This window comes from Alexandromys fortis, unplaced genomic scaffold, assembly GCF_014885135.2.
Source record: "Alexandromys fortis isolate MF-2015 unplaced genomic scaffold, M_Fortis_MF-2015_v1.1 scaffold_6, whole genome shotgun sequence".
Classification (NCBI taxonomy): domain Eukaryota; kingdom Metazoa; phylum Chordata; class Mammalia; order Rodentia; family Cricetidae; genus Alexandromys; species Alexandromys fortis.
In genome coordinates, this window is record NW_026067902.1 from 11,505,436 (window position 1) to 11,527,016 (window position 21,581).

The following is a 21,581-nucleotide window of genomic DNA, read 5'->3' on the forward strand; positions in this document are numbered from 1 at the left end:
CTCCCCCTCCCCCTCACTCTCCAGTCCTAAGATAAGTCAGGGTGCCCTGCCCTGTGGGAAGTCCAAGGCCTTCCCCCCTCCATCCAAGTCTAGGAAGGTGTGCATCCAAACAGACTAGGCTCCCAAAAAGCCAGTGTGTGCAGTAGAATCAAAATCCGGTGTCATTATCATTGGCTTCTCAGTCTGCCCTCATTGTCAGCCACATTCAGAGGGTCCGGTTTGATCACATGCTCGTTCAGTCCCAGTTCCATATCTGTGATCGCAATACAGACTGAAGGATGGTGAAACTCCTTTCTTCTCTCTGATGGATCTTCTGGTACAGGATCAGGGCCACTTGCTGGCCAGGGACCTCACAGACAAAAGGACTAGCTTGCTGCTTGCAGACTCAGTGAAACAAAGGAACTCCTGCCCGGTTGCATTCACCAACCCGTCCCATCCCCCAAACAGGCTGAGCTGGGGGATCTTATGACTCCGAAGAAGGAAAGGGATGCCTGGGAGCAAGCTGGGATGGAATAGGAGGAGAGAGGCAGGGGAGAGAAGCCCCTGCAGAATGACCAGAAAGTTTAGGGGATTGAACACATTCACCCTCCGATGGGTCTTGTGGTACAGGATCAGGGCCCCTTGCTGGCCAGGGACCTTGCAGACAAAAGGTGGAAATTTTATTTTCTTAAATATAAATTAATTGTTTTGTTTGGGGGGGACCTCAGTTTGAAAAGTTAAGTAAAAATAATGCCAACTAAAGCTCCAACTATTAATCATAATTTTCATAAACATGTAAATCTACTTGCGTTTAAGAGGCTTCTTCCCAGGGAGCATTTTCAGATGAATTGTGAAGTAATTTGTGTGAAGGTTTCTCATTGGTAAGTGAATGCTCATGTTTGTTTTCTGTCTTGTAGGGCCCAGAATGTTCTGGTGTGACACCATCCTCTTGTGATAACAGGTCAAATATGCAAGTACAATGAGTATATTATTACTTAAGTTCCCTTCAAGTTACTTTAGTGCACTGTTTTAAGTGGTGTCTTTCTCCCCAGTAAGGAACAAAGAGTGATCGTGATTTCCAAATCAGAGTGCTCTGTCAGCTCATCTGTGGCACCCACGGCTAACACTCAGCAGGTTGTTATGTACTGCAAGGAAAAGCTTATTCGTGGGGATTCAGAATTTTCCTTTGAAGAACTAAGAGCCCAGAAATACAATCAACGGAGGAAACATGAACAGTGGGGTATTTGCACTCTTATATCACACTTTTTTGTATGTGTCTTTTTAAATGATGAGTAATCACATAACTGAATGAAAAGACAAGAGAATGTCTTGAGCTTTTCTCAGAAGCCTAGAAGTCTTTGTTAGAGACACTAGCCTCGCAGCATGCTTTTCCACAGGCTCAATTGCTGAACTGATAACACCACTGACAGTTGAAACAGCGCTACAGTAAACGTCCTTACTGGTGTTTTCTTTGCATTAGTGAAATGGATAGTGTTTCCATATCATCTATGTGAATTTGAATCTCTATATACAGTAGTCCTAAATTTGTAGAGCATTTATTTGCTCTTTGAAAGGATTTAATTGAGAACTGAGGTTAAGAAGAGATTTTCCAAGTTTGCATCTACTTTAAACAAAACATGTAGAAGTAGTCTTCTGATCAGCACGCCAAAGTTATTTATGTTTATAGAACAAATATTCTTTGTTCCTCATAAGGAAATGTACCTTTGTACTTGATTTTTTACTATAGCATAGGCCTTAGACACCTTTGTTCTCCACTCAGGGTTCTGTGCCCTGTAGGTTATTTGGACTACATCTACCATGTGAACCTTTTCTTCATTATCTTTTTAAAGATTTGTTAATTTAAAGTTATGTGTGATGGGTTTGTGCATATGAGTGCAGTGTCCTTTACAGGCCAGAAAAGGGTGGTAGCTGCCTGATAGAGGTGCCAGCAACTGAGCTGAACTTTGCAAGAGCTCTCCTAACTACTGAGCCATTTCTATCCCTATGTTCCTTATTTTTATATTTACCAACCATAGAGAAAAGTCAATATTTGTGGAGGACCCATTTTGAGTTGGCCATAGATAGTTTTCTTTCATGTGCCACAACTTATAGTCTCAAGGCAGACTGATTTGTTTGGAGTGTGCCCATATTTGATGTTTATTGGAAATAGAACTATCCAAAGTTTTGTTGAAACTCTGACCTTGTACACTTTATTTCCTAAAGAGGAGACGCTGGAAAGGTGGCTCAGCTTTAAGAGCTGGTATTGTCTTTGCAAAGGACCTGAGTTCAGTGCCCAGCACCCATTTTAGTTGACTCACAACACCCTGTAACACACAGCTCCGGGGGGATCCAACATCTCTAGCCTCTGTAGGCACCATCACATACATACATGTACACACATACACACACACACACAATTAAAAGCCACCAAGTATGACTATCTGAGTTCTAATCCTAAGACAACATGGTAGGAGGAGAGAACCAGCAAGTTGTTCTCTGATTCCACATTCATATCTCCCTTGGGATTTGTGCCCTTTAATACTTTAATATTTTTTTGAAAAGTGCCTAGAGTTACATTTTTTAAAATCTGAAGTGGGGAATAATAGGAGATTGAGAGATAGCACAGTCAGTAAAGTTCTTGCCATGCAATAATGAGGATGTGAGTTTGATTCCCAGGAATCACATTAAAAAGACAGATGTGATGACACACTCTTTTAATCGCAGCACTCGGTTAGCAGAGGCAGCCTAGACTACTCCTGGGGCTTTTTGGAGCCATATATACATGTGCACGTAAACACAAACACATATACAAATATGTTACAAAATAATTTAAAAAAATGAATGGATAACCATTTTCAAGTGATTTACAGTACAGTATGATTGTTTTATAAGAAGTGTTCAGTATTAGAATACCATTGCTAAATATTATTGATCACATAATAGGTTTTTGTTGTTTATAACATAACCTATATTTAATAGTAACAGTGGTGAGGACAGGTAAAGATTTCAATTAAAAGGTGATGTAAGTTTCAGTTCTAAAATCAAAAAAATATGGAAAATTTTGATTTAAAAAGTATCCTAAATTGTGAACATTTGCTCATTTTGCATATAATACTTGATGAAATTTTGAGAGCAAACCGTGCTTTTTTAATGTTTTTTAAAGTTAGTGAAGACAGACATTATATGAAAAGGAAAGAAGCCGGTGCCTTTGAAGAGCAACTGTTAAAACAGAAAATGGATGAACTTCACAAGAAATTGCATCAGGTGGTGGAGTTGTCTCACAAGGACCTGCCTGCTTCCCAGAACAGGCCTGACGTACGTTCATGTTCTTCACTGCTGTAGCTTATCCTTACTGCTGCTAGCTGTTGCCCTTTGTGCCTGTTTCTGTAGTTATTCTAGTTTAGCTAAGAATCATACCAAATTTGAAAATAATTTGATATAGAAAGATATATAAAATTTGGAATTAGCCAGACTGTAGTGGTGCACACTTTTAATCCTAACACTCGGGAGGTAGAGGCAGATAGATCTCTGTGAGTTCAAGGCCAGTCTGGGCTACAGAATGAGTTGTAGGATAGCCCTATACAAAAAACCCCTGTCTCGAAAAACCAAAAAAGAAAGAAAGAAAATGGATTGAGCAGTGAATAATAATAATATTCAAGACAGGGCTTCTCTATGCAATAGTCCTGGCTCTCCTGGAACTTACTTTATAGACCAGGCTGGCCTTGAAGTCACTGAGATCACCCTGCCTCTGCCTCCCAATTGCTGGAATTAAAGGTGTGTGCCACCACTGCCCAGCCTGAGATACTTAAATACTAATATTATAGATGCCAATTTGTTTTTCAGTGGTTAAAATTATAAGATGCTGGGCTTGAGTGGTATTTTAGCCAATAGAGGTATTTGCTGTATAAGCCAGATGGCCTGAGTTTGATCCCAACAACACATGTAAAAGAAAAGTCAGATATGGTGGCACACATCTGTAATCCCAACTCTCATACAGAAATTTTCTGGTTGCTTGTGAGCCAGCTAGATCAGAATATGTGGTACAGAGAATTGAGACCATAGCCCAACAAATAAGAGGGAACCAGCTCCTAAAAGTTGTCCTTTGACTTACACATGTATGCACCTACACACACACACACACACACACACACACACACACACACAAATAAATAATAATTAAAAAAAATAGCTATAAGCTTTTGGTGTGTCCTTGTTTAAGAAGCTACAAGAAGCCATCACAGAGGCTAGTCTATTTTGTTGCTGTGCTTTGAAAAGCTGTAATGACTGATTAATAATATTTTTGTTCAACATGAAAGGTTAATCCAGTATGCATGGGACCAAATACATGCTCCCAGCAGGAACTGAGGGTTCCAAGTCTTCCATCCATCAATCAGCAGACCTCAGAGAACTCAGGACAGAAACCACAGAATGCACCTTCGGTTCCTCATGTGGTAAATACTGTTAACAGTGCTTTGATGATCCCAGCTGCCAGCCAGCCAGCTCTTCCTGTTCCTGGAAGTGGCCAGTCAGTGACAGATTCCAGGTAAGCTAAATGTTATCCTGGAGGGGATAGTGATATGCATTGCATGTATAATTTATTTTCATGATCTACAGTAATATGTTGTATAAAAGATGAATGATTCTTATTTTTAAATTTTTGTTTGCTGAAATGATTCTCAAAATATTGGCCTTGAATCTTTCACACTTAATTCCACACTTCTTTTATACTGTTTGTTTACTTTGTACTCTTTTTCTTGAATTATAAACATCAAGCAGTTTCTCACTGTACATTCAGAATATATAGCTGTAAACTGCAAACTGAAAGTTAAGTTTCAGAAATAATAATTTCTTATTTGTTTTACATTTTTGTCTTTGGTTGTTCATTGCTTATCTTGCAATTTGATAGGAATTTGTAAAACTAAAAGTGATTTGTACTTTGCTTACCATTTTAATAAGGTTCCTTAAGCGAATTCTAGCAGTATTAGGCAGATGAGGTTGATTGCCCCAGTATGATTTAAAAGCAAGCTGTTATATAAGTGGTTTGATACCTTTTCCCTTCATCCTCGCTGTTAATTTAAAATCTGGCTATCACTAGTAGTTTCAGGTAACTAGTACAAGAAAGGTACTAGTTCCACTAACACACAGTGCCTGCAACTAGATCTTGGGCCTTTAATATAAACCATAAATGAAGTGCGTTTGAATTTGTGAAACCATCATTCTGTCCTGTCACATGAAGGGATGATTGTTATTGTGCTGAAAGGCAGATCCAATGGGTCTCACTAAAATGTTCAATGGTTATCCTTATTTGAAAGAATTACTATTCTCAAAGGCAATAAATATTTTATTTACTTATACCATGGTCTTAAGCAATTTTATCCTCACCCTAACAGACTTAGCATTGTTGGCAATATTTTATTGTTTCTTGAGAGTTACTTAAAAATTCTAATATGTAAAGTGCTTTTATTCTTCAGTGTGTTTCAAGAGATTTCTCTTTCAGGTGTGTAAGTCAAAGTATTCATGAATTCATGCCACAGAGTGGACCAGAAACAAAAGAAGGTAGTGTTGCATTATAATAATTTTATCCAACTTGTTTGAGTAGTCTTGGTTTGCTCAGTGTCTGTATTGTGATTGTGGTGTAGGATGGCCTTACTCTTTAGAGGGTAAGAATGATGTTATAAAGCCTCAGACAGTTTTTGGTCAAAAATAAAAATTCATTAAAAAAAATAGAAATTCATTTTTTAGTAACATCTTCCTTTTTCAGAATCCTTTGGCATTTTTCTATTAAGTTTCTCAGTGTATTAATCTGAAAGGCATAGTTAATGCATTAGATGGGAAAGGGGATTAGTTTAATTAGTATTATATTCTGTTTGGAACCACAGTGGAGGCATTTTCATAGAAGATAATTTTGTTCATTAAGTAATAAAGTCACCGTTTGGTCATTCACTTCCCCTCTTTCTGTGACTGGCATCCTTTCCACTAACAGTAGGAACGGGGCTATTTGAAGTAGAGACTTAGTGCACCAAGACTTGGTTCACGCTGGCTAGATGCAAAGCATAGTTCTAAGTAGTTAGTGAGGCAATCACAATGGAAAAGGGGAGGATTTCCATAGGAAAAGAGGTGTTAATATTAGGGTGGAGAGTTAGGTTTCAAAGAAGGTGGTTAGGAAGGATGGCTGGAGTAAGATTTAGGTGGGGGGGCTGGAAAGGGAAACTACTTATGCAGCAAACTCGGTGAACCTGGTTCAGATAGAATGAACAAGTGTGAAGCTTTTAGGCAGCAATATTTCTGTGTAAGCACTAAAGATGTCAGCGCTTCCAGATGAACAGGGGAAGAGAAAGAAAGTCTGAGCAAACATCAGCTGAATGAAATGAAAACTTCCTTAAGACTCACAGCAATGTGATCATTCCCTCCTATATTGTGAGCTAAGAATTCTTTGCATGACAAAACTTCTACGTTGATGTAACCTTTATTTTTCTATAAAAAGGACAGTTCTTGACCTTACTTCATGGTATTATTACAAAGATAAACATGAATATTTGAAAGCTTAATCAAAGATAATGGAAATAGTGATAATTATTATTGGCAAACTTTTAAATTGTAATTACTGTAATCATGTGCCTTCTAATGTGTTCTGAGTGACATACTGATACTAAGTACCTTTTGTCCCACTCCTTTGCTAGTGTGTGAAACAAATAAGGTTGCCAGCATTAATTCTTTTCACACAACTCCAAACACATCATTGGGAATGGTTCAAGCAACACCATCCAAAGTGCAGCCATCACCAACTGTGCACACCAAGGAAGCATTAGGTAAAATATTTTGTTTGTATGCAAATTAATAAAAACTGATTTGTAATCTTTGCCTGTTGACATTTTTTTTTTTTTGTTCTATAAGGTTTCATCATGAATATATTTCAGGCTCCAACACTTCCTGATATTTCTGATGATAAAGAAGAGTGGCCTTCTCTAGATCAAAATGAAGATGCATTTGAAGCCCAGTTTCAAAGTAATGATTTATTTAGAAAACTATTAAATACACAGTATCACAGGAAGTTGCTATAGACATTATCAAGATTTAGATGTGGCCCTGCCTTTGAATAGTATGTCATGTAAGAGCAAGGAATGAATACATTTTGCATGTGACAGTTTGAAAAGGTTACAGTGTATGTGATATTGGTTTGGGTTTTTTGCTAAGTTGGATTTTTTTTTATTGTTATTTAATAGTGAGTGCTAAAAGACAAAAGCATCATGGGTAGGAACAGTAAGTTCTCAACTTGAGAGATGTCTAGGTAGAGTTTGGAACCCAGCAGTGCTGGAAGCCAAAGATCATGACAAGGATAAATAAAGTCTACTTAGAATTGGGAAGACTGGAAATTAACAAACATTAATCCTTTTTTTTAAAGGACATGAACAACAACAAAAATTCCCACAACTTTTGTGTGTTTTTATTGAAAGAGCTCTGTAGCAACATTATAGGAGGGTGGACACTGCTCTGTATGTTTCAGGATCACCACTGGGCTGTGAATCAGTCACTTCACCTCCCTGTACAGCAGCTTATGTCATTATTACCTAGGACCTAGTATTTTGAAGATTTCAGCACTTTTTCTTACAGGTAGCTGTAAGATAATAATGAGATGTTGTTTTTGTTTTCTTGTAGAAAATGCCGTATCCTCTGGAGCTTGGGGAGTTAATAAGATGTCTTTGCCATCTGCTTTTCCTATTTTTGAAGATGGAAACAAAGAAAATTATGGGTAAAGAAAGGTCTATTTAAAATAAAGTCAGAGGGCGGGGTGTATATGTCATCCAGTGCCATCATATGCTGTAGAGGAGCCTTCAGGACTTGAACGTTGTAAGGCAGTGAGGAGATAGGGTTCCAGTGCATGAGTTTCAAGACAACAGACCTCCTGTAACAGAAGCACAGCTGAAAAAGAAATGCAGTCTAGTTATAAATTGTCAGAGAACAGATGGATTCTCTGAATTTGAAATTATATTAGATCCATAAAGTACAGGGCCAATAAAGTAGAACAGAAAGCGGCTTATGTTGAGTCATAACTACAGAGAAAATGTAGAACACCTCATTAGGGAGACATCAGGTATTTTCAGGAACAAATGAAGCTATGTGAGTTATAGGCATCTTGGCATGGAGGACCTTCATACTGAGGTAGAAAGGAGACAGCGTGACCAGCTTGCAGAAGTGATATCCATATCTTGTATAGACACTATAAAAAAGATTTAGAATGTTACCTGTTACCCAGGACATCCTACTGGTCAAAGTCCTTGTTTAATGTGCTTCTAAAATTTGGAACCCAGTGTAATAAAAATGTCTTCTACTGACAGTTAATTCAATTTGGACCCAGTTTTGCTATAGTTGCTGTAAAAGTAAGGAATCTTTGTAAGACCATTAACTCCTTACCTAGGATAAGTGACAAATTTTTCTAACACTTTAAGCTTATTTATTTCATTTGTATGTTTTATGATTTATAATTATACAAATCTTTCTTTAGCTTACCACAGGCTAAAAATAAGCCCACAGGAGCCAGGACCTTTGGAGAACGCTCTGTTAGCAAATTTCCTTCAACATCAAATGTAAGTAAATCTCTGCTTTATTAGTGAAATAGGTCTTAGAATCTATCCTTAATTTTACCAAATGATTATGCTCATCACATGGCATAAGGTATGTGCAACTTCTGGAAAATCCAATGTTGCATGAAAAATGTGTTCATTAACAGAATTGAATTCTATTATTAAGAAGCCGGGCAGTGGTGGCGCACGCCTTTAATCCCAGCACTCGGGAGGCAGAGGCAGGCGGATCTCTGTGAGTTTGAGACCAGCCTGATCTACAAGAGCTAGTTCCAGGACAGGCTCCAAAACCACAGAGAAACCCTATCTTGAAAAACCAAAAAAAAGAAAAAAAGAAAAGAAAAGAAAAAGGAAAAAAAAAAAGAATTCTATTATTAAGTAGAGAAAATAAAAATAATTGTATGATCCTTACCTCTTAAGGCCATTCCTTTAGGTTGGAGGTGCCACCCAGGAGTATATGTTTTTCTTAGACATAAGAATTGAGATCTACAGTGGGATATTAGTGAGTAACCCAGAAAACTGAAGAAAATAGATCAGTACACCACAGCAGCCAGGCTTCACCAGTTCATTGACCTGCAGTGTTCTTGTATGTCAGCAGCCATTGCATCTAGACTTTCACAATGGGCCAGAGAATTCCCCGTGTATGCTCTTTGTCCATAACCTGCATTCCCCTGTGATAGTGGTGCCCCAGGAAGGATTCCTCACTGTTAATTTCCCATTCTGAGACGTGCTGCTGAACCCTGGCCCCTGTTTTAAGTCCATGATAGGTTCTTCTCAATTAACTGTTGTGAGGCTCTCAATCTTTTGATGAACTGCTTAGCCTTACAATTTTCCAAAATAATGGACTGGATTTTAGATTGAGTGCCACTCTTTTAGAAATACATTTTGTTGGATTACTCTGCTACATGCTTTAGCAAACAAATAAAGGTACATTTTCTATATATGCTGGTGCTGAGCAGAAACTGGTGCATTTATAACTGTCCAGTTTTTCTTTCATTACTGGAAGGAATGGTGAAATTTGTTTTTAAAAAATGTGGCCAGGCATGGTGGCACACACCTTTAATCCCAGCACTCAAACGGCAGAGGCAGGTGAATCTCTTGAGTTCAAGGCCAGCCTGGTTTACAAAGTGAGTTCTAGAACAGCCAAAGTTACACAGAGAAACCCTATCTCGAAAACCAAAAATAAAAGAAAAAATTTGATGTATAAAAAGCATATGTGGCATTTTAAGAACTGAAGGGATTTATGAAGTTCAGTTCTGATGAAACTTTAGTTCTCTTTCCCCACAGATTCTAAAACTTAGCCTATAATTATGTTCTTAAAGAAATGTCTGATTCTATAGGCCATGTCAGGGTAAATAGAAGAGGAGCCTGGGGTAGCTTATGCCAGAAATTAAGGATATAATTGTTTTGGTTTTATGTTTTTGTGAAGTGGGATGGGCAGCACAGCAGCCTACTAAAGTCAGTGATCAAACCTGGGACGATTTGAAAGAGAAAATAGTAAGGTGATATTAAATTATAACCTAAGAAATAGTGAATATCCATATTCATACAACAGGATAGAAAGAACAGATCTCCCTTACAGAAGCATTCCAAAGAATGTAGAAGGTCACCATTAGAACACTAAGATTGGAACTGCTATAGGCAAGGCCCATGGATGACTACTAATGTCACTGAGAAGAAACAGTCTGCATAGCTCCCAAGCATCTTTTCAAAATTATTAATTACTTTATTGGTTTAATATTTCTCTAAGAGGGCCTATGAGATGGCTCCGCAGGTAAAGGCATTTGCCACCAGTTTGAACGACCCAGCTTTGATCCCTGGGATTCACATAGTAGAAGAAAAATTGACTCCCATAATTGTCCTCTGACATTCCCTCCCATTAGAGCTGGTACATGTGTGTACCAAGTGCACACACAAACAAGTAAATGTAATATTTCTTCATTCTTTGATTATGCCCTGTGAAAGGTAGGGTTTATTTCCCTTTCAGTATGGGCAGGTCATGGGGATTTACATTTAAAAAAAAAAGTGGGGAGAGGAAAAATAATTCAGTAAGGAAGTCTCAGGGATACCTGACTAAGTGATTGGGTTAACTTCACAAAATATGTTGTGTTTATGGCACATATTCCCAAAGTTTAATGCGATCGTCCTGATAGTCCTCTCTAAAATATATATCCCTAGTATAAAAGCCTAAACTAGAGACACAGTCACAGGTCATTACCTCTATTCCAAAGCATCAGTGCAAGAAAGGGTGGGAAAGATCCACAGATGGCTGTCATCAGAAGCAGCTAAGTAGACAGAGCAACCATGTGCGATGTACTGATCTATGTTGGAGACTGGGGAGGAAAAAGAAATCAAATAACGGCTCCAGTTACTAGTATCATTTTGGGTTTTTTTTTTTTGGTTGTTGTTTTGTTTTTTACAATAAATCACATTTTAGACAAGATTACCATTAGAGGGAAAATAATGAAGGAGAACAACTCTTTACTATCTTTGTAACTCTTTTCAAATTTAAAGAATAATGTCCAAGATAAAAATGTTTAATTGTTGCCGGGTGGTGGTGGCGCACGCCTTTAATCCCAGCACTCGGGAGTTAGAGGCTGGCGGATCTCTGTGAGTTCAAGGCCAGCCTGGTCTACAAGAACTAGTTCCAGGACAGGCTCCAAAACTACCGAGAAACCTTGTCTCAAAAAAAAAAAAAAAGTTTGTTATGTGGCTCTTTTGAAGTATGCTAAAAACAAGAGGTTTATATATCTATTTCTTTAAGTCCTTTTTTTTTCTTTTAATTTTAAAATGTTTGGGGTTTTGTTTTTTGAGACAGGAGCTTGCTGGTGTTGTTCAGGATGATTTTGAACTCCTAAGCTCAAGTGATCGTCTTTACCTCCTCACCCTCGAGAGTTGTTTGTACTCCAGGACTATGTTAACTGCCTGACTTAAAGTGTTGATGTGTTAAATTTCATCAACAAAGCAGTCAAATTGCTTTTTTCAGTTCATCTTCTGTTGTAGGAAGTGCCTCACACTGATGAGCTTGTGGGCGATTCAGCAGAATGCAGTACTCGCTTCAACAAAACCCTGGCTCCCAGTTCTAAAACTACAGGAGATTTTACATCTGCTACCCTGCCTTCATCTACACCATTCCACAGATTTCTAGCAAATTCAGTGCAGAGTCCAGAAGATAAAGGTGTGTGCTGAATTATTTTAGTATCTTCTGCAAAAATGTAATGTTTAGTATTATAGTTTCTTGAAGAAACTAAAGAGGAAGTTTAAAAATTGTAAAAAGGCTTAAAATCCACTTATGTATGTGTGCATGCTTTTGGTTCTTTCTTTTTCTTTTCTTTCTTTCTTTACGTTTTGTCTTCATAGTCTATATTTTTAAAATTTAATAAATAGGTATAAAGTGGAAAAAGCCTGTGCAGTCACTTAGAGGCATATATCCAACGGGAGTGTGTTATATTTTGATAGCAAAGAAAGGACTATTACAAAAAGATTAAGTTATTTAAATATTAGAATTAATAATTATTTTTATTGAGCTATATATTTTTCAACTCCCCTTTCTTTCTCCCCCTTCCCCTTCTACCTTCTCCCATGATCCCCACACTCCCAATTTACTCAGGAGATCTTGTCTTTTTCTACTTCCCATGTAGTTTAGATCCATGTATGTCTCTTAGGGTCCTCATTGTTGTCTAGGTTCTCTGGGATTGTGAATTGTAGGCTGGTCTTTCTTTGCTTTATGTCTAAAAGCCACTTATGAGTGAGTACTTACTATCTATATTTGTCTTTCTGGTCTGGGTTACCTCACTCAATATATTTTCTAGATCCATCCATTTGCCTGCAAATTTCAAGATGTCATCTTTTCCCACTCTGCAGTGCTCTTTTGCGTACATGTACCACATCTTATCTATCCATTCTTCAGTCAGGAGGCCTTTAGGTTGTTTTCAGGTTCTGGCTATGACATATATTGCTGCTATGAACATAGTTGAACACATGTCCTTGTGATATGATTGAGCATCCTTTGGGTATATATGCAAAAGTGGTATTGCTGGGTCTTGAAGTAGGTTGTTTCCTAATTTTCTGAGAAATTGCCATACTGATTTCCAAGGGGGCTGTACCAGTTTGCACTCCACCAGCAATGGAGGAGTGTTCTCTTTATCCCACATCCTCTCCAGCATAAGCTGTCATCAGTGGTTTTGATCTTGGCCATTCTTACAGGTGTAAGATGAAATCTCAGAGTTGTTTTGATTTGCATTTCTCTGATGGCTAAGGATGTTGACCGTTTCCCTAATTGTCTTTTAGCCATTTTAGATTCCTTCGTTGAGAGTTCTCTGTTTATGTCTGTACCCCATTTTTTTTATTGGGTTATTTGTTCTTTTGATGACCAATTTCTTGTGTATTTAGACATGGACAAGTATAATATGCATAGAAAATCACATGTTTGTCTGATTTCAAAAGAGAAATTATAAAACTCCTATTAGTCCTCATTTCAACCTCATGCCTAATGTAACATTTATATAAAAGATATACATGTAGAGATAGCTCAGCAGTTATGAACACTGGCTGCTCAGTCCTCCAGGGTTTGGTTCCCAGGCTCCACAAGGAAGCTCCCAGCAGTCTGTAACTCCAGTTCTAGGGGATCTGATGGCCTCTTCTGGCCTCTGCAAGTACTGCATGCTCAGATGCATAGACATAATATACAAGTAAAACACCCATATGCATAAACTAATTTTAAAAATGTCAACACTGTACATTTGAATTTAACTCTAATGTCACTACAATAAACACAGGTATTAGGTCATTTTCAATCCGGAAGCATTATGCCATTTGGATAACTGTCAGCTTACTAGCTAAATTATATCACTGTCAGTACTTTTTAGAAAGAATAAATGTTTACCAAAGCAATTCTGAAGGTATTGAGATGGCTCAGCAGGTAAAAGTGTTTTCTGACAACCTGGGCTTGACCTCTGGGACCCACATGGCAGGAAGAACTCCAGAAGTTGTCTGCTCGTCTCCGTGCGCTCACTCGAGCACACACACAAGTTTTAAAACAGTGTTTAAATAACTGCTGGAGAATTTTACTTTACTAAATGAAAGATATTCTAATGGGATTATGAACCTAAAAATCTAAAAATTGACTGAGGAATAAGGATATTTTTTAGAGTACTAACCCAGTATGTTTTATTCTTTTTCTAAAGTTTACAGAAGTTAGTTCACACATGGACTATTTTTAAATGCCATCACAAGTTTGTTACTCAATTTTTTTTAAGTTCTTTAAATTGATAAAAACTAATCCATGAAGAGTTCTTCAAAGTGCCAATAGTTACTGTTCTTGGGGTCTTTGCCGTTGTGGTTCTTAAATAGAAGCTAATGTTCTAGTACTAATAAGTAGTGGTATTTGTTTATAAGCAACCATCAGATAAAAATTAATCCAGTATAACACTTGCCTATAGTAGTATTACATAGTACTAAACAACTTGGTAAAGTTTAGTCTATAATTCTGTCCCATCTACTGTCAATAAAGATGAATTGTTTGTTTTGTTTTTAAGTTAGAAGGAACAGTGATTCAAGTTCTGCCAGTATCTAAATCCATTAAACTAAAAGACACACAAACCTTTAATATAAAGCCCTCTGGAAGGGTTGCAGCCTTTTATTCTCCCTCTGTGTCCTCATAGCAGATTTTTCTGAAACGAGGTATACTTTGCCCCGATGCCAGTAACTTTCAGTGGTCTGGTCATCCTGTCTATAGTGGACTTGTTATTTATTCTTTGAACCCTAAGTAAATTTTTTTTTCAATTCCGGTCTTAATACTTTGTACTACAGTACAACAGTATTTTGAAATTGTAGTGAAAGTCAGTATGAAAAGGAGTTCCAGTCTTTGTAACCATATCAAATGGTATTTGTGTCTACATGTGTATGTAATAAGTCTGTCTATAATTTTTTTATATTTCAGAAAATATGGTAGCTACACAGTATACACATGTGACTTTGGATTCTTGTAAAGAAAATGTGGACCTCTCAAAGGACAGAAAGCTTGGGTATTGTGTTTGTCACTCTCCTCTTCCATTGCTCTTTAAGATACAGTAATATACTGTATTCTGACATGCCAAGGCTAATAAGATTTTATTCAGTGGTAGTTAATTCAGAAGGTACTGTTTGTTAATATAAACATGGTGATTTACCTAAGGACTTGGTATGTCAGGGCAGTTAGAGAAGCAACTTGAGTAACAGACCCTGAGCTAATATTTTCTGAAATTCATTCCAGTATTCAAACTAAATCCTCTTTTTGAGGCCAACTATTGCAAAACTAAGAAAACACATATTTGTGCTTTACACACCCATTTAATTGAGAAAACCAGTGCCTTTTAAAGAGAAGATAGAATGTTTAAGCCTCTTTAGGTACTGCTACAAAAGTCAAGTCCCATTGTATTTGATTAGGCTGGTGGATGTAACCAATACATAACATAACCCAGACACAGTGTTTATGCTTTCTGTGTGCTATGTTCTCTTAATCCTTGCAACAACTTGAGTTATGGCAATTACTCCGTTAAACGCTTATTGTAAATGAGGACATCAGGTCTCAAGGACAAAGTCATAGAACTTCTAATTTGTGGAATTGCTGATAAAAAGCACATCAATTCCATGATACCACACCACCAAAAAAAAAAAAAAGACAGCTGAAAGCTTAAGTAATAAGGTAAAATATCATCTTATTTGACCAGTGGAGATATTGTATCAGAATCTTGTTGAATTGTAATATTTTAGTTTGTCTTAGTGTTAGAAAAGAAGCCCTTTTTAGAATGAAAAACACTCAGTCTTAATTACAGTAGTATTATTTAGATGTAGCTTTGGGTAATAAATTCATTCCCACAATTCCTGTTAAATACCAAATATACCACCTTACCTGTTTATCTAATACATTAAATGGCTTTGGTTTTATTTCTGTTTATATTCATTATCTTAGTAGCTTGAGTATTTACACATACTTGTTTAATAAAAGTTATTTGATCAACTCAACCTGTGACACAATTTTGAAATGCTGTTCTTAGAATGAAAGGAAGCTATTTTATTTTGGTCAAATATAATAAGACTTCTAATCACGTCAAGTTTTTTTTTTTTTTTTTTCTGTTTTCGCACATCCAGTCCAACTCAAGAGAAATTTTCAGCATCTTTAGATTATCCTAGCCAGCCTGCCGCAGGTGGTGTGTTCACTCAGGACGCAGTGTTTGGACTTGAGACTTATAAATGCACAAGCACTGACCTTGTGACCATGGAGGACCTACCAGACGCCAGCACTGGACTCCAAGTTGAATGGATGCAGACTAGTTCACTTGGGAACGTCAATGCTCCAAGTATGCACACATGCTCAATCTTAAGTGTGCCATAAGAACAATAGCATGGGAAAGCTTTTCCATGAAAGAACTCAGTGTGGGGACGGAGTAGAAAATAAACTTAGACAGACTTGCAGCTACATCACAAAAATAATTCACTACAAGCACATTTGAAATCAGTCAATCTATTTTAATCTTAAAAGGCACTAAGATCGCTACTGTTAGAAAAAGGAAGTAGGGGCCTGGAAAGATGGCTCATTGGTTAAGAGAACTTTTGACTGCTCTTCAAAAAGACTCAGATTTGGTTTTCAGCACACATATGATGGCTCACAACCATCTATAATTCCAGTTCTGGTAATCTGGAATTCCCTTGTTATGTCTCTGGGCACCAGGCATACACAAAGTGCACATACACATATGCAGGCAAACAAGTATACACATAAGGCAAATAAATCTTCCAAAAAAGCTTTTCAAAAAGAGTTCAAGGTTGGGAGTTTGCTATTTGTCAAACATATAATCTAATATTACCTTCACCCCTGTATGTAACAACAATTAGTCAAGACTGAATATTAAGAGATATCTTCCTCTGTCCCTTGTTATACAGAAAGTCTTGCATAGTAACTGAGAACATAAAATCAGGAGATAGACTAAGTTCTAAGGCAAGGCTCCAATTCCCAGCCTCCCCAGCCACGTTATGGTGCTTCTCTTTAAAATGGATGTTAGTTGGAGAGATGACTCAGGTTGAGTACTTGCTGCTCTTCCCAAGGACCCAGGTTCAATTCCCAGCACCACATGATGTCTCACAACTGTCTGGGACTTCTGAGTCCAGGGAATCTGATGCTTTCTTATATACATAAATGCAGACAAACAAACAGGCCAGGTGGTGATGGCACACACCTTTAAATCCAGCACTTGAGATGCAGAGGCAGGTGGGTATCAGTGAATTTGAGGCCAGCATGGTCTACAAAGGAAGTTCCAAGACAGCTAGGACTGTTACACAGAGAAACCCTGTCTCAAAAAAAAAAAAAAAAAAAAAAAGTTAAATATATCTTAAAGTGAAAGTTATACTAGTAACTACCTTAAAGGCTTACTGTAAGAACTAAATGAGTTACTAAATCTCAGAACTATGTTCTGTATATTCTAAGAAAGCAGTAACCATGTAGGAGAGTAGCCTTTTCAAAGCACCACAGATAGAATGTTTTATAACATCAAATTGGAGAGAAGCCTTTGTCCTCCTTTAGGAATTGTTTTCCCTTTTGTGTACACAGTATTCTCGTTGATGCGCATTGTGTGTAGGTCGTGTACTTTGTGTATGTTAGTGGGGGAAACAGTGAAGAGTATATGTCTGAGCACACTAGAAGCAACTAAATAATAATGGCCAAGTATACTTCAAGGCATGGAGCTATAATTTTTGAAGGCACGAATTCTGCCACTCCAAATGAGTCAGGAAGCAGCTAGTTGATTCCCTTTGTCACAACTGGATAGTCTAAATTTGTAGACCTAAAGTGACAATAATGACAATATCAATTTTAGCTTCTTTTATTATTGGATGCTCTAGGGTAATTTTTTTTTCTTTTTTTTTTCTTTTTTTTTTTTTTTTTTTGGTTTTTCGAGACTGGGTTTCTCTTTGGCTTTGGAGCCTGTCCTGGAACTAGCTCTGTAGACCAGGCTGGTCTCGAACTCACAGAGATCCGCCTGCCTCTGCCTCCCGAGTGCTGATTAAAGGTGTGCACCACCATCGCTCGGCTCTAGGGTAAGATTTTGAAAGCTTATTTAGTGAATGCTTTTACTTATTTATCTAAAATTCCTGTTAAAATATTTGAATGCTGAATTTTTTTTTCTTTTTTCTATTTAAGACTTTACTATTGAGAACCCATGGGATGACGAATTGATTCTTAAACTTCTGTCTGGGCTTTCTAAACCAGTGAGTTGCTATTCAAATACTTTTGAGTGGCAGTGTAAACTTCCAGCCATCAAGCCCAAGACAGAATTCCAATTGGGTAAGAATTGCATTGGGTAATAGAACTTTGAATTCTTGTTTATGAGAAACTTAGAGTAACTCAAAGATTCTTCTACCCTTTCCACCTTCAAGAAAGAGTTAATACCTATAGTATTGAGAAATTTTGTTAAGATATGATAGTAGAATTGTGATTACTGTTGGGACTTTAATTTGACAATCTATCAGAGTTAAAAATGCATGTACTCCAAGCTAGAGAGATGGCTCAAAGGTTAAGAGCACTTTCAGAGCCGGGTGTGGTGGCACATGCCTTAATCCCAGAACTCAGGTGGGGAGAGGTAGACAGATCTTTGTGAGTTAGAGGCCAGCCTGGTCTACAAAGCAAGTTCCAGGACAGCCAGGATTGTTATCCAGAGAAACTCTGTCTTGAACATCATTATCACCACCAAGAAAGAGCAATTTCAGGAGACCTCAGTTTGGGTTCCAGTGCCCGTATTCAGCAGCTCACAACCACCTAAATAAAAAGCTCTTCAAAATACAAAATTGGTCTAACCATCCTAAACTTTTATAAGTATTATTACAGTTATGCTTTGCCTTTCTTATTCTCCTGTAAAACATGTATATTTTCCAAAAAGCTTTACAGATTTCTACATAGTCTTCCTAATACCTCAACAGTTGTGCAGAGCTGGCACCACAGGTAATGGAAGGGCCAGTATCCAAGGCCACACATAAGTATACTGGGCCATCAGAGCTGCCCTCATTCGTTTAGAGAATTTGTAAGGAGGCACTTTTGTGGCAGATGTATGTTTTACTTTCATTTAAGTCTGGGAAAACTTCCCCAGATTAAACCCATTTTAATTTATTAAAAGTAGTTCAGGCACCAGGAATTCTTCACTTGGACAGTCCTTATGGCTTTTTGTCAATTTGACATACTTATCTTCCAAGGTTCTTTCCTAATCTATGTGACTCACCTTCTTGGAGAAGGGGCCTTTGCCCAAGTCTATGAAGCTGTTCATGGAGATGAGAATGATACCAGAAGTAAACAGAAATGTGTTTTGAAGGTAAATGAAATGAGTAACTTCTTGTATAGTGTATATGTAAATTTTAGAAGTTATCGTCCGCTGTCCACTCCCCATTAAATACTGATGTCATTGAGGCCTTAGTCAACAGTTAAACAGCTATCCTACGAAGACTCGGAATTGTCTTACCACTAAGATTATCCTGCCAGCCCTATACTGCTGATGAGTGCTTAGCTTGTCCTTGCTTTTTGTCAACATCCTTAACTGGGAGGAGTTGCTTTCTTGCTATTCTTTTACAGAATATGGATAAGGATATGCATAGCACATACCTGATTTGATTTGTAGGTTCAGAGACCTGCCAATTCCTGGGAATTCTACATTGGGATGCAGCTGATGGAGAGACTAAAGCCAGAAGTGCATCACATGTTCATCAAGTTTTATTCTGCTCACTTATTCCAAAATGGCAGCATATTAATAGGGGAGCTCTATAGCTATGGGACATTACTAGTAAGTAATTTTCATGACATGAACATGAAATACATGTACATTTCTGGTTTTTACCTGTACTATTTTTCACAATTGGAACTTTTATTGGAATAAAAAGCAGGCGTATGCCCTTGACTTGAAATTTCATTAATCTTCTGCAGCCAACTTAGGATACCATTTGCATTATTTCTAGAATGCCATTAACCTCTATAAAAACACCCCTGAAAAAGTGATGCCCCAGGCTCTCGTCATCACCTTCGCTATCAGAATGCTTTACATGATTGAACAAGTCCACAGCTGCGAAATCATTCATGGAGACATTAAGCCAGATAACTTCATACTAGGACACACGTAAGTGTGACACTTGAGTGGAGTTCTTCCCTAACATTTCTTTGATATCCTTTTGTTATTTGTGCTTATATTATTTGTTGACACATGCTTGTTTGTATTGATGTAGATTTTTAGAACAGAATAATGAAGATTTAGCTACTGGCTTGGCACTGATTGACCTGGGTCAGAGTATAGATATGAAACTTTTCCCTAAAGGAACTGCATTTACAGGAAAATGTGAAACATCTGGTTTTCAGTGTCCTGAGATGCTCAGTAACAAGCCTTGGAACTACCAGGTATGGACAGCAAGCAAGAGGTTTGAAAACATTACACTTACTAGACTTTTAAAATGAGTTTAGAGCTCCAAGTAGTTTGAACTGGTCTCTTGGGCACTGAAGGAAAAGTAGAACGTAAGGCTGAAGAAAAAGAAATTCTACTTTTGAAGCGTCTTCCTCTCTTAATACAGATTCTGTCAACAGAGCAGAAAAGCAAATACATTCTGTGAGAAAGTTTCAGAGTTTTCAGCAGAGTGAAATATTAGTTGACAATTCAGGAAGATACTGCTAATTAGGATAAATGTAAAGGTTTTGAGCCTGGTTTAAACCAACTGCCCAGTTTCCAGATAAGATCTGTGGCTTCCAGAAGACCATAATAAAGGGGGCACAAGTGAGGGCTTTATATCTAGTTCGTTACTCCCAGTAATGCTTCAGGTAAATAAGTGCTGTTCTGGAGGTGGATAGTAGACATTGTGCTAACTACAGATTTGAACCATGCTAGAGTGTTCTGTTCTGTTATATAGATATCACACAGAGGCATTGCTGTGTAGTTACACAATAACCACCAGAGTCCCAGAGGATAGAATTGGGGGAGCTGCCAAACTGAGATATTGTTGTGTTTGCACCAAGTGAAAGAGCATAAGATTTCAGAATTCCATAAAAGTAAAACCCTATGGTTCTTTAGCTCCTAAGTTAGAGACCTATTTAAATACTCACACGTAAGTTACTATTTACATTGCATATGTCTGTTGTCTTCATAGATTGATTACTATGGAGTTGCTGCAACAGTGTACTGTATGCTCTTTGGGACGTACATGAAAGTCAAAAATGAAGGAGGAGTCTGGAAACCTGCAGGTCTTTTTAGAAGGTCGGTTATTGGCATTGGTACTATAGTAATAATAATAATAACAGCAAAATAGTTTATTTTTATCTAGCTAGAAAATGAACCTGGGTAGTAGATTTTGGTAATAGAACATAATCCTCACATTAGGCACTGATCAAATCTAGCATTCAGTGCCTTGTAAAACCATTGAGAACTGACTGTGGGTTAGCATTCTGTTCTTGACTGTTTTTATTTACTGTAAGTGAAGTCAATGTTGGCGAACCTTGGGGTTTTGTTTGTTTGTTTTCTTGTTTATGTAAATGGGAATGATGATGATTCTGCTTTGCTCAAATCTTATAAGCAAAGAAAATAATACAGGTGAAGTGGTTTTGTAAATTATAAATAAAACGAGGTAACTTCTGTTACAAGACAGGGTTTTTAAGCTTCAGCCCTATGTAACTTTAGTTTATGAAATACTTAAAGGTTAATGATTCGTTTGGAGCTTATCATGTCAGCACTGTCCCTTAGGTAACACTCTGTAAACATACCACTGATGGTATTCTATACATGTATGTTTCCATATATCATATTAACTTTTTTTGAGATATAAAAACATATACAGGAAAAAAGTCACTCGTGTTAGCCTAATGGAATTTTACATGTTTATTCCTTCCTGAAAAAGATGTATAGTGTGAGGTTTTCCTCATTCTCCCACCCACTCACTATCAAGGCAGAAAAGGAAAGAGTTTGCAGAAATTTTATATACATCATGTACAGTAGATTTGGAACCCAAAAGAAAACCTAACAACAGTTG

General features: G+C 37.4%; 1 protein-coding gene across 1 annotated transcript in view; it reads left to right on the top strand.

Annotated features, from left to right (window-relative positions):
- Nucleotides 1–21,581, top strand: part of Bub1 (BUB1 mitotic checkpoint serine/threonine kinase) — a 32,451-nt gene that overhangs the window by 9,907 nt on the left and 963 nt on the right. The window contains exons 7-24 of the mRNA XM_050134385.1: nucleotides 897–940; nucleotides 1,032–1,219; nucleotides 3,143–3,294; nucleotides 4,296–4,522; nucleotides 5,477–5,535; nucleotides 6,660–6,788; nucleotides 6,874–6,984; nucleotides 7,636–7,729; nucleotides 8,483–8,564; nucleotides 11,562–11,736; nucleotides 14,500–14,584; nucleotides 15,690–15,898; nucleotides 17,734–17,877; nucleotides 18,780–18,895; nucleotides 19,199–19,360; nucleotides 19,533–19,690; nucleotides 19,797–19,965; nucleotides 20,706–20,812. Of these exons, the coding sequence (XP_049990342.1) occupies nucleotides 897–940; nucleotides 1,032–1,219; nucleotides 3,143–3,294; nucleotides 4,296–4,522; nucleotides 5,477–5,535; nucleotides 6,660–6,788; nucleotides 6,874–6,984; nucleotides 7,636–7,729; nucleotides 8,483–8,564; nucleotides 11,562–11,736; nucleotides 14,500–14,584; nucleotides 15,690–15,898; nucleotides 17,734–17,877; nucleotides 18,780–18,895; nucleotides 19,199–19,360; nucleotides 19,533–19,690; nucleotides 19,797–19,965; nucleotides 20,706–20,812 (2,411 nt within the window). The remainder of the gene's footprint in view (nucleotides 1–896; nucleotides 941–1,031; nucleotides 1,220–3,142; nucleotides 3,295–4,295; nucleotides 4,523–5,476; nucleotides 5,536–6,659; nucleotides 6,789–6,873; nucleotides 6,985–7,635; nucleotides 7,730–8,482; nucleotides 8,565–11,561; nucleotides 11,737–14,499; nucleotides 14,585–15,689; nucleotides 15,899–17,733; nucleotides 17,878–18,779; nucleotides 18,896–19,198; nucleotides 19,361–19,532; nucleotides 19,691–19,796; nucleotides 19,966–20,705; nucleotides 20,813–21,581) is intronic.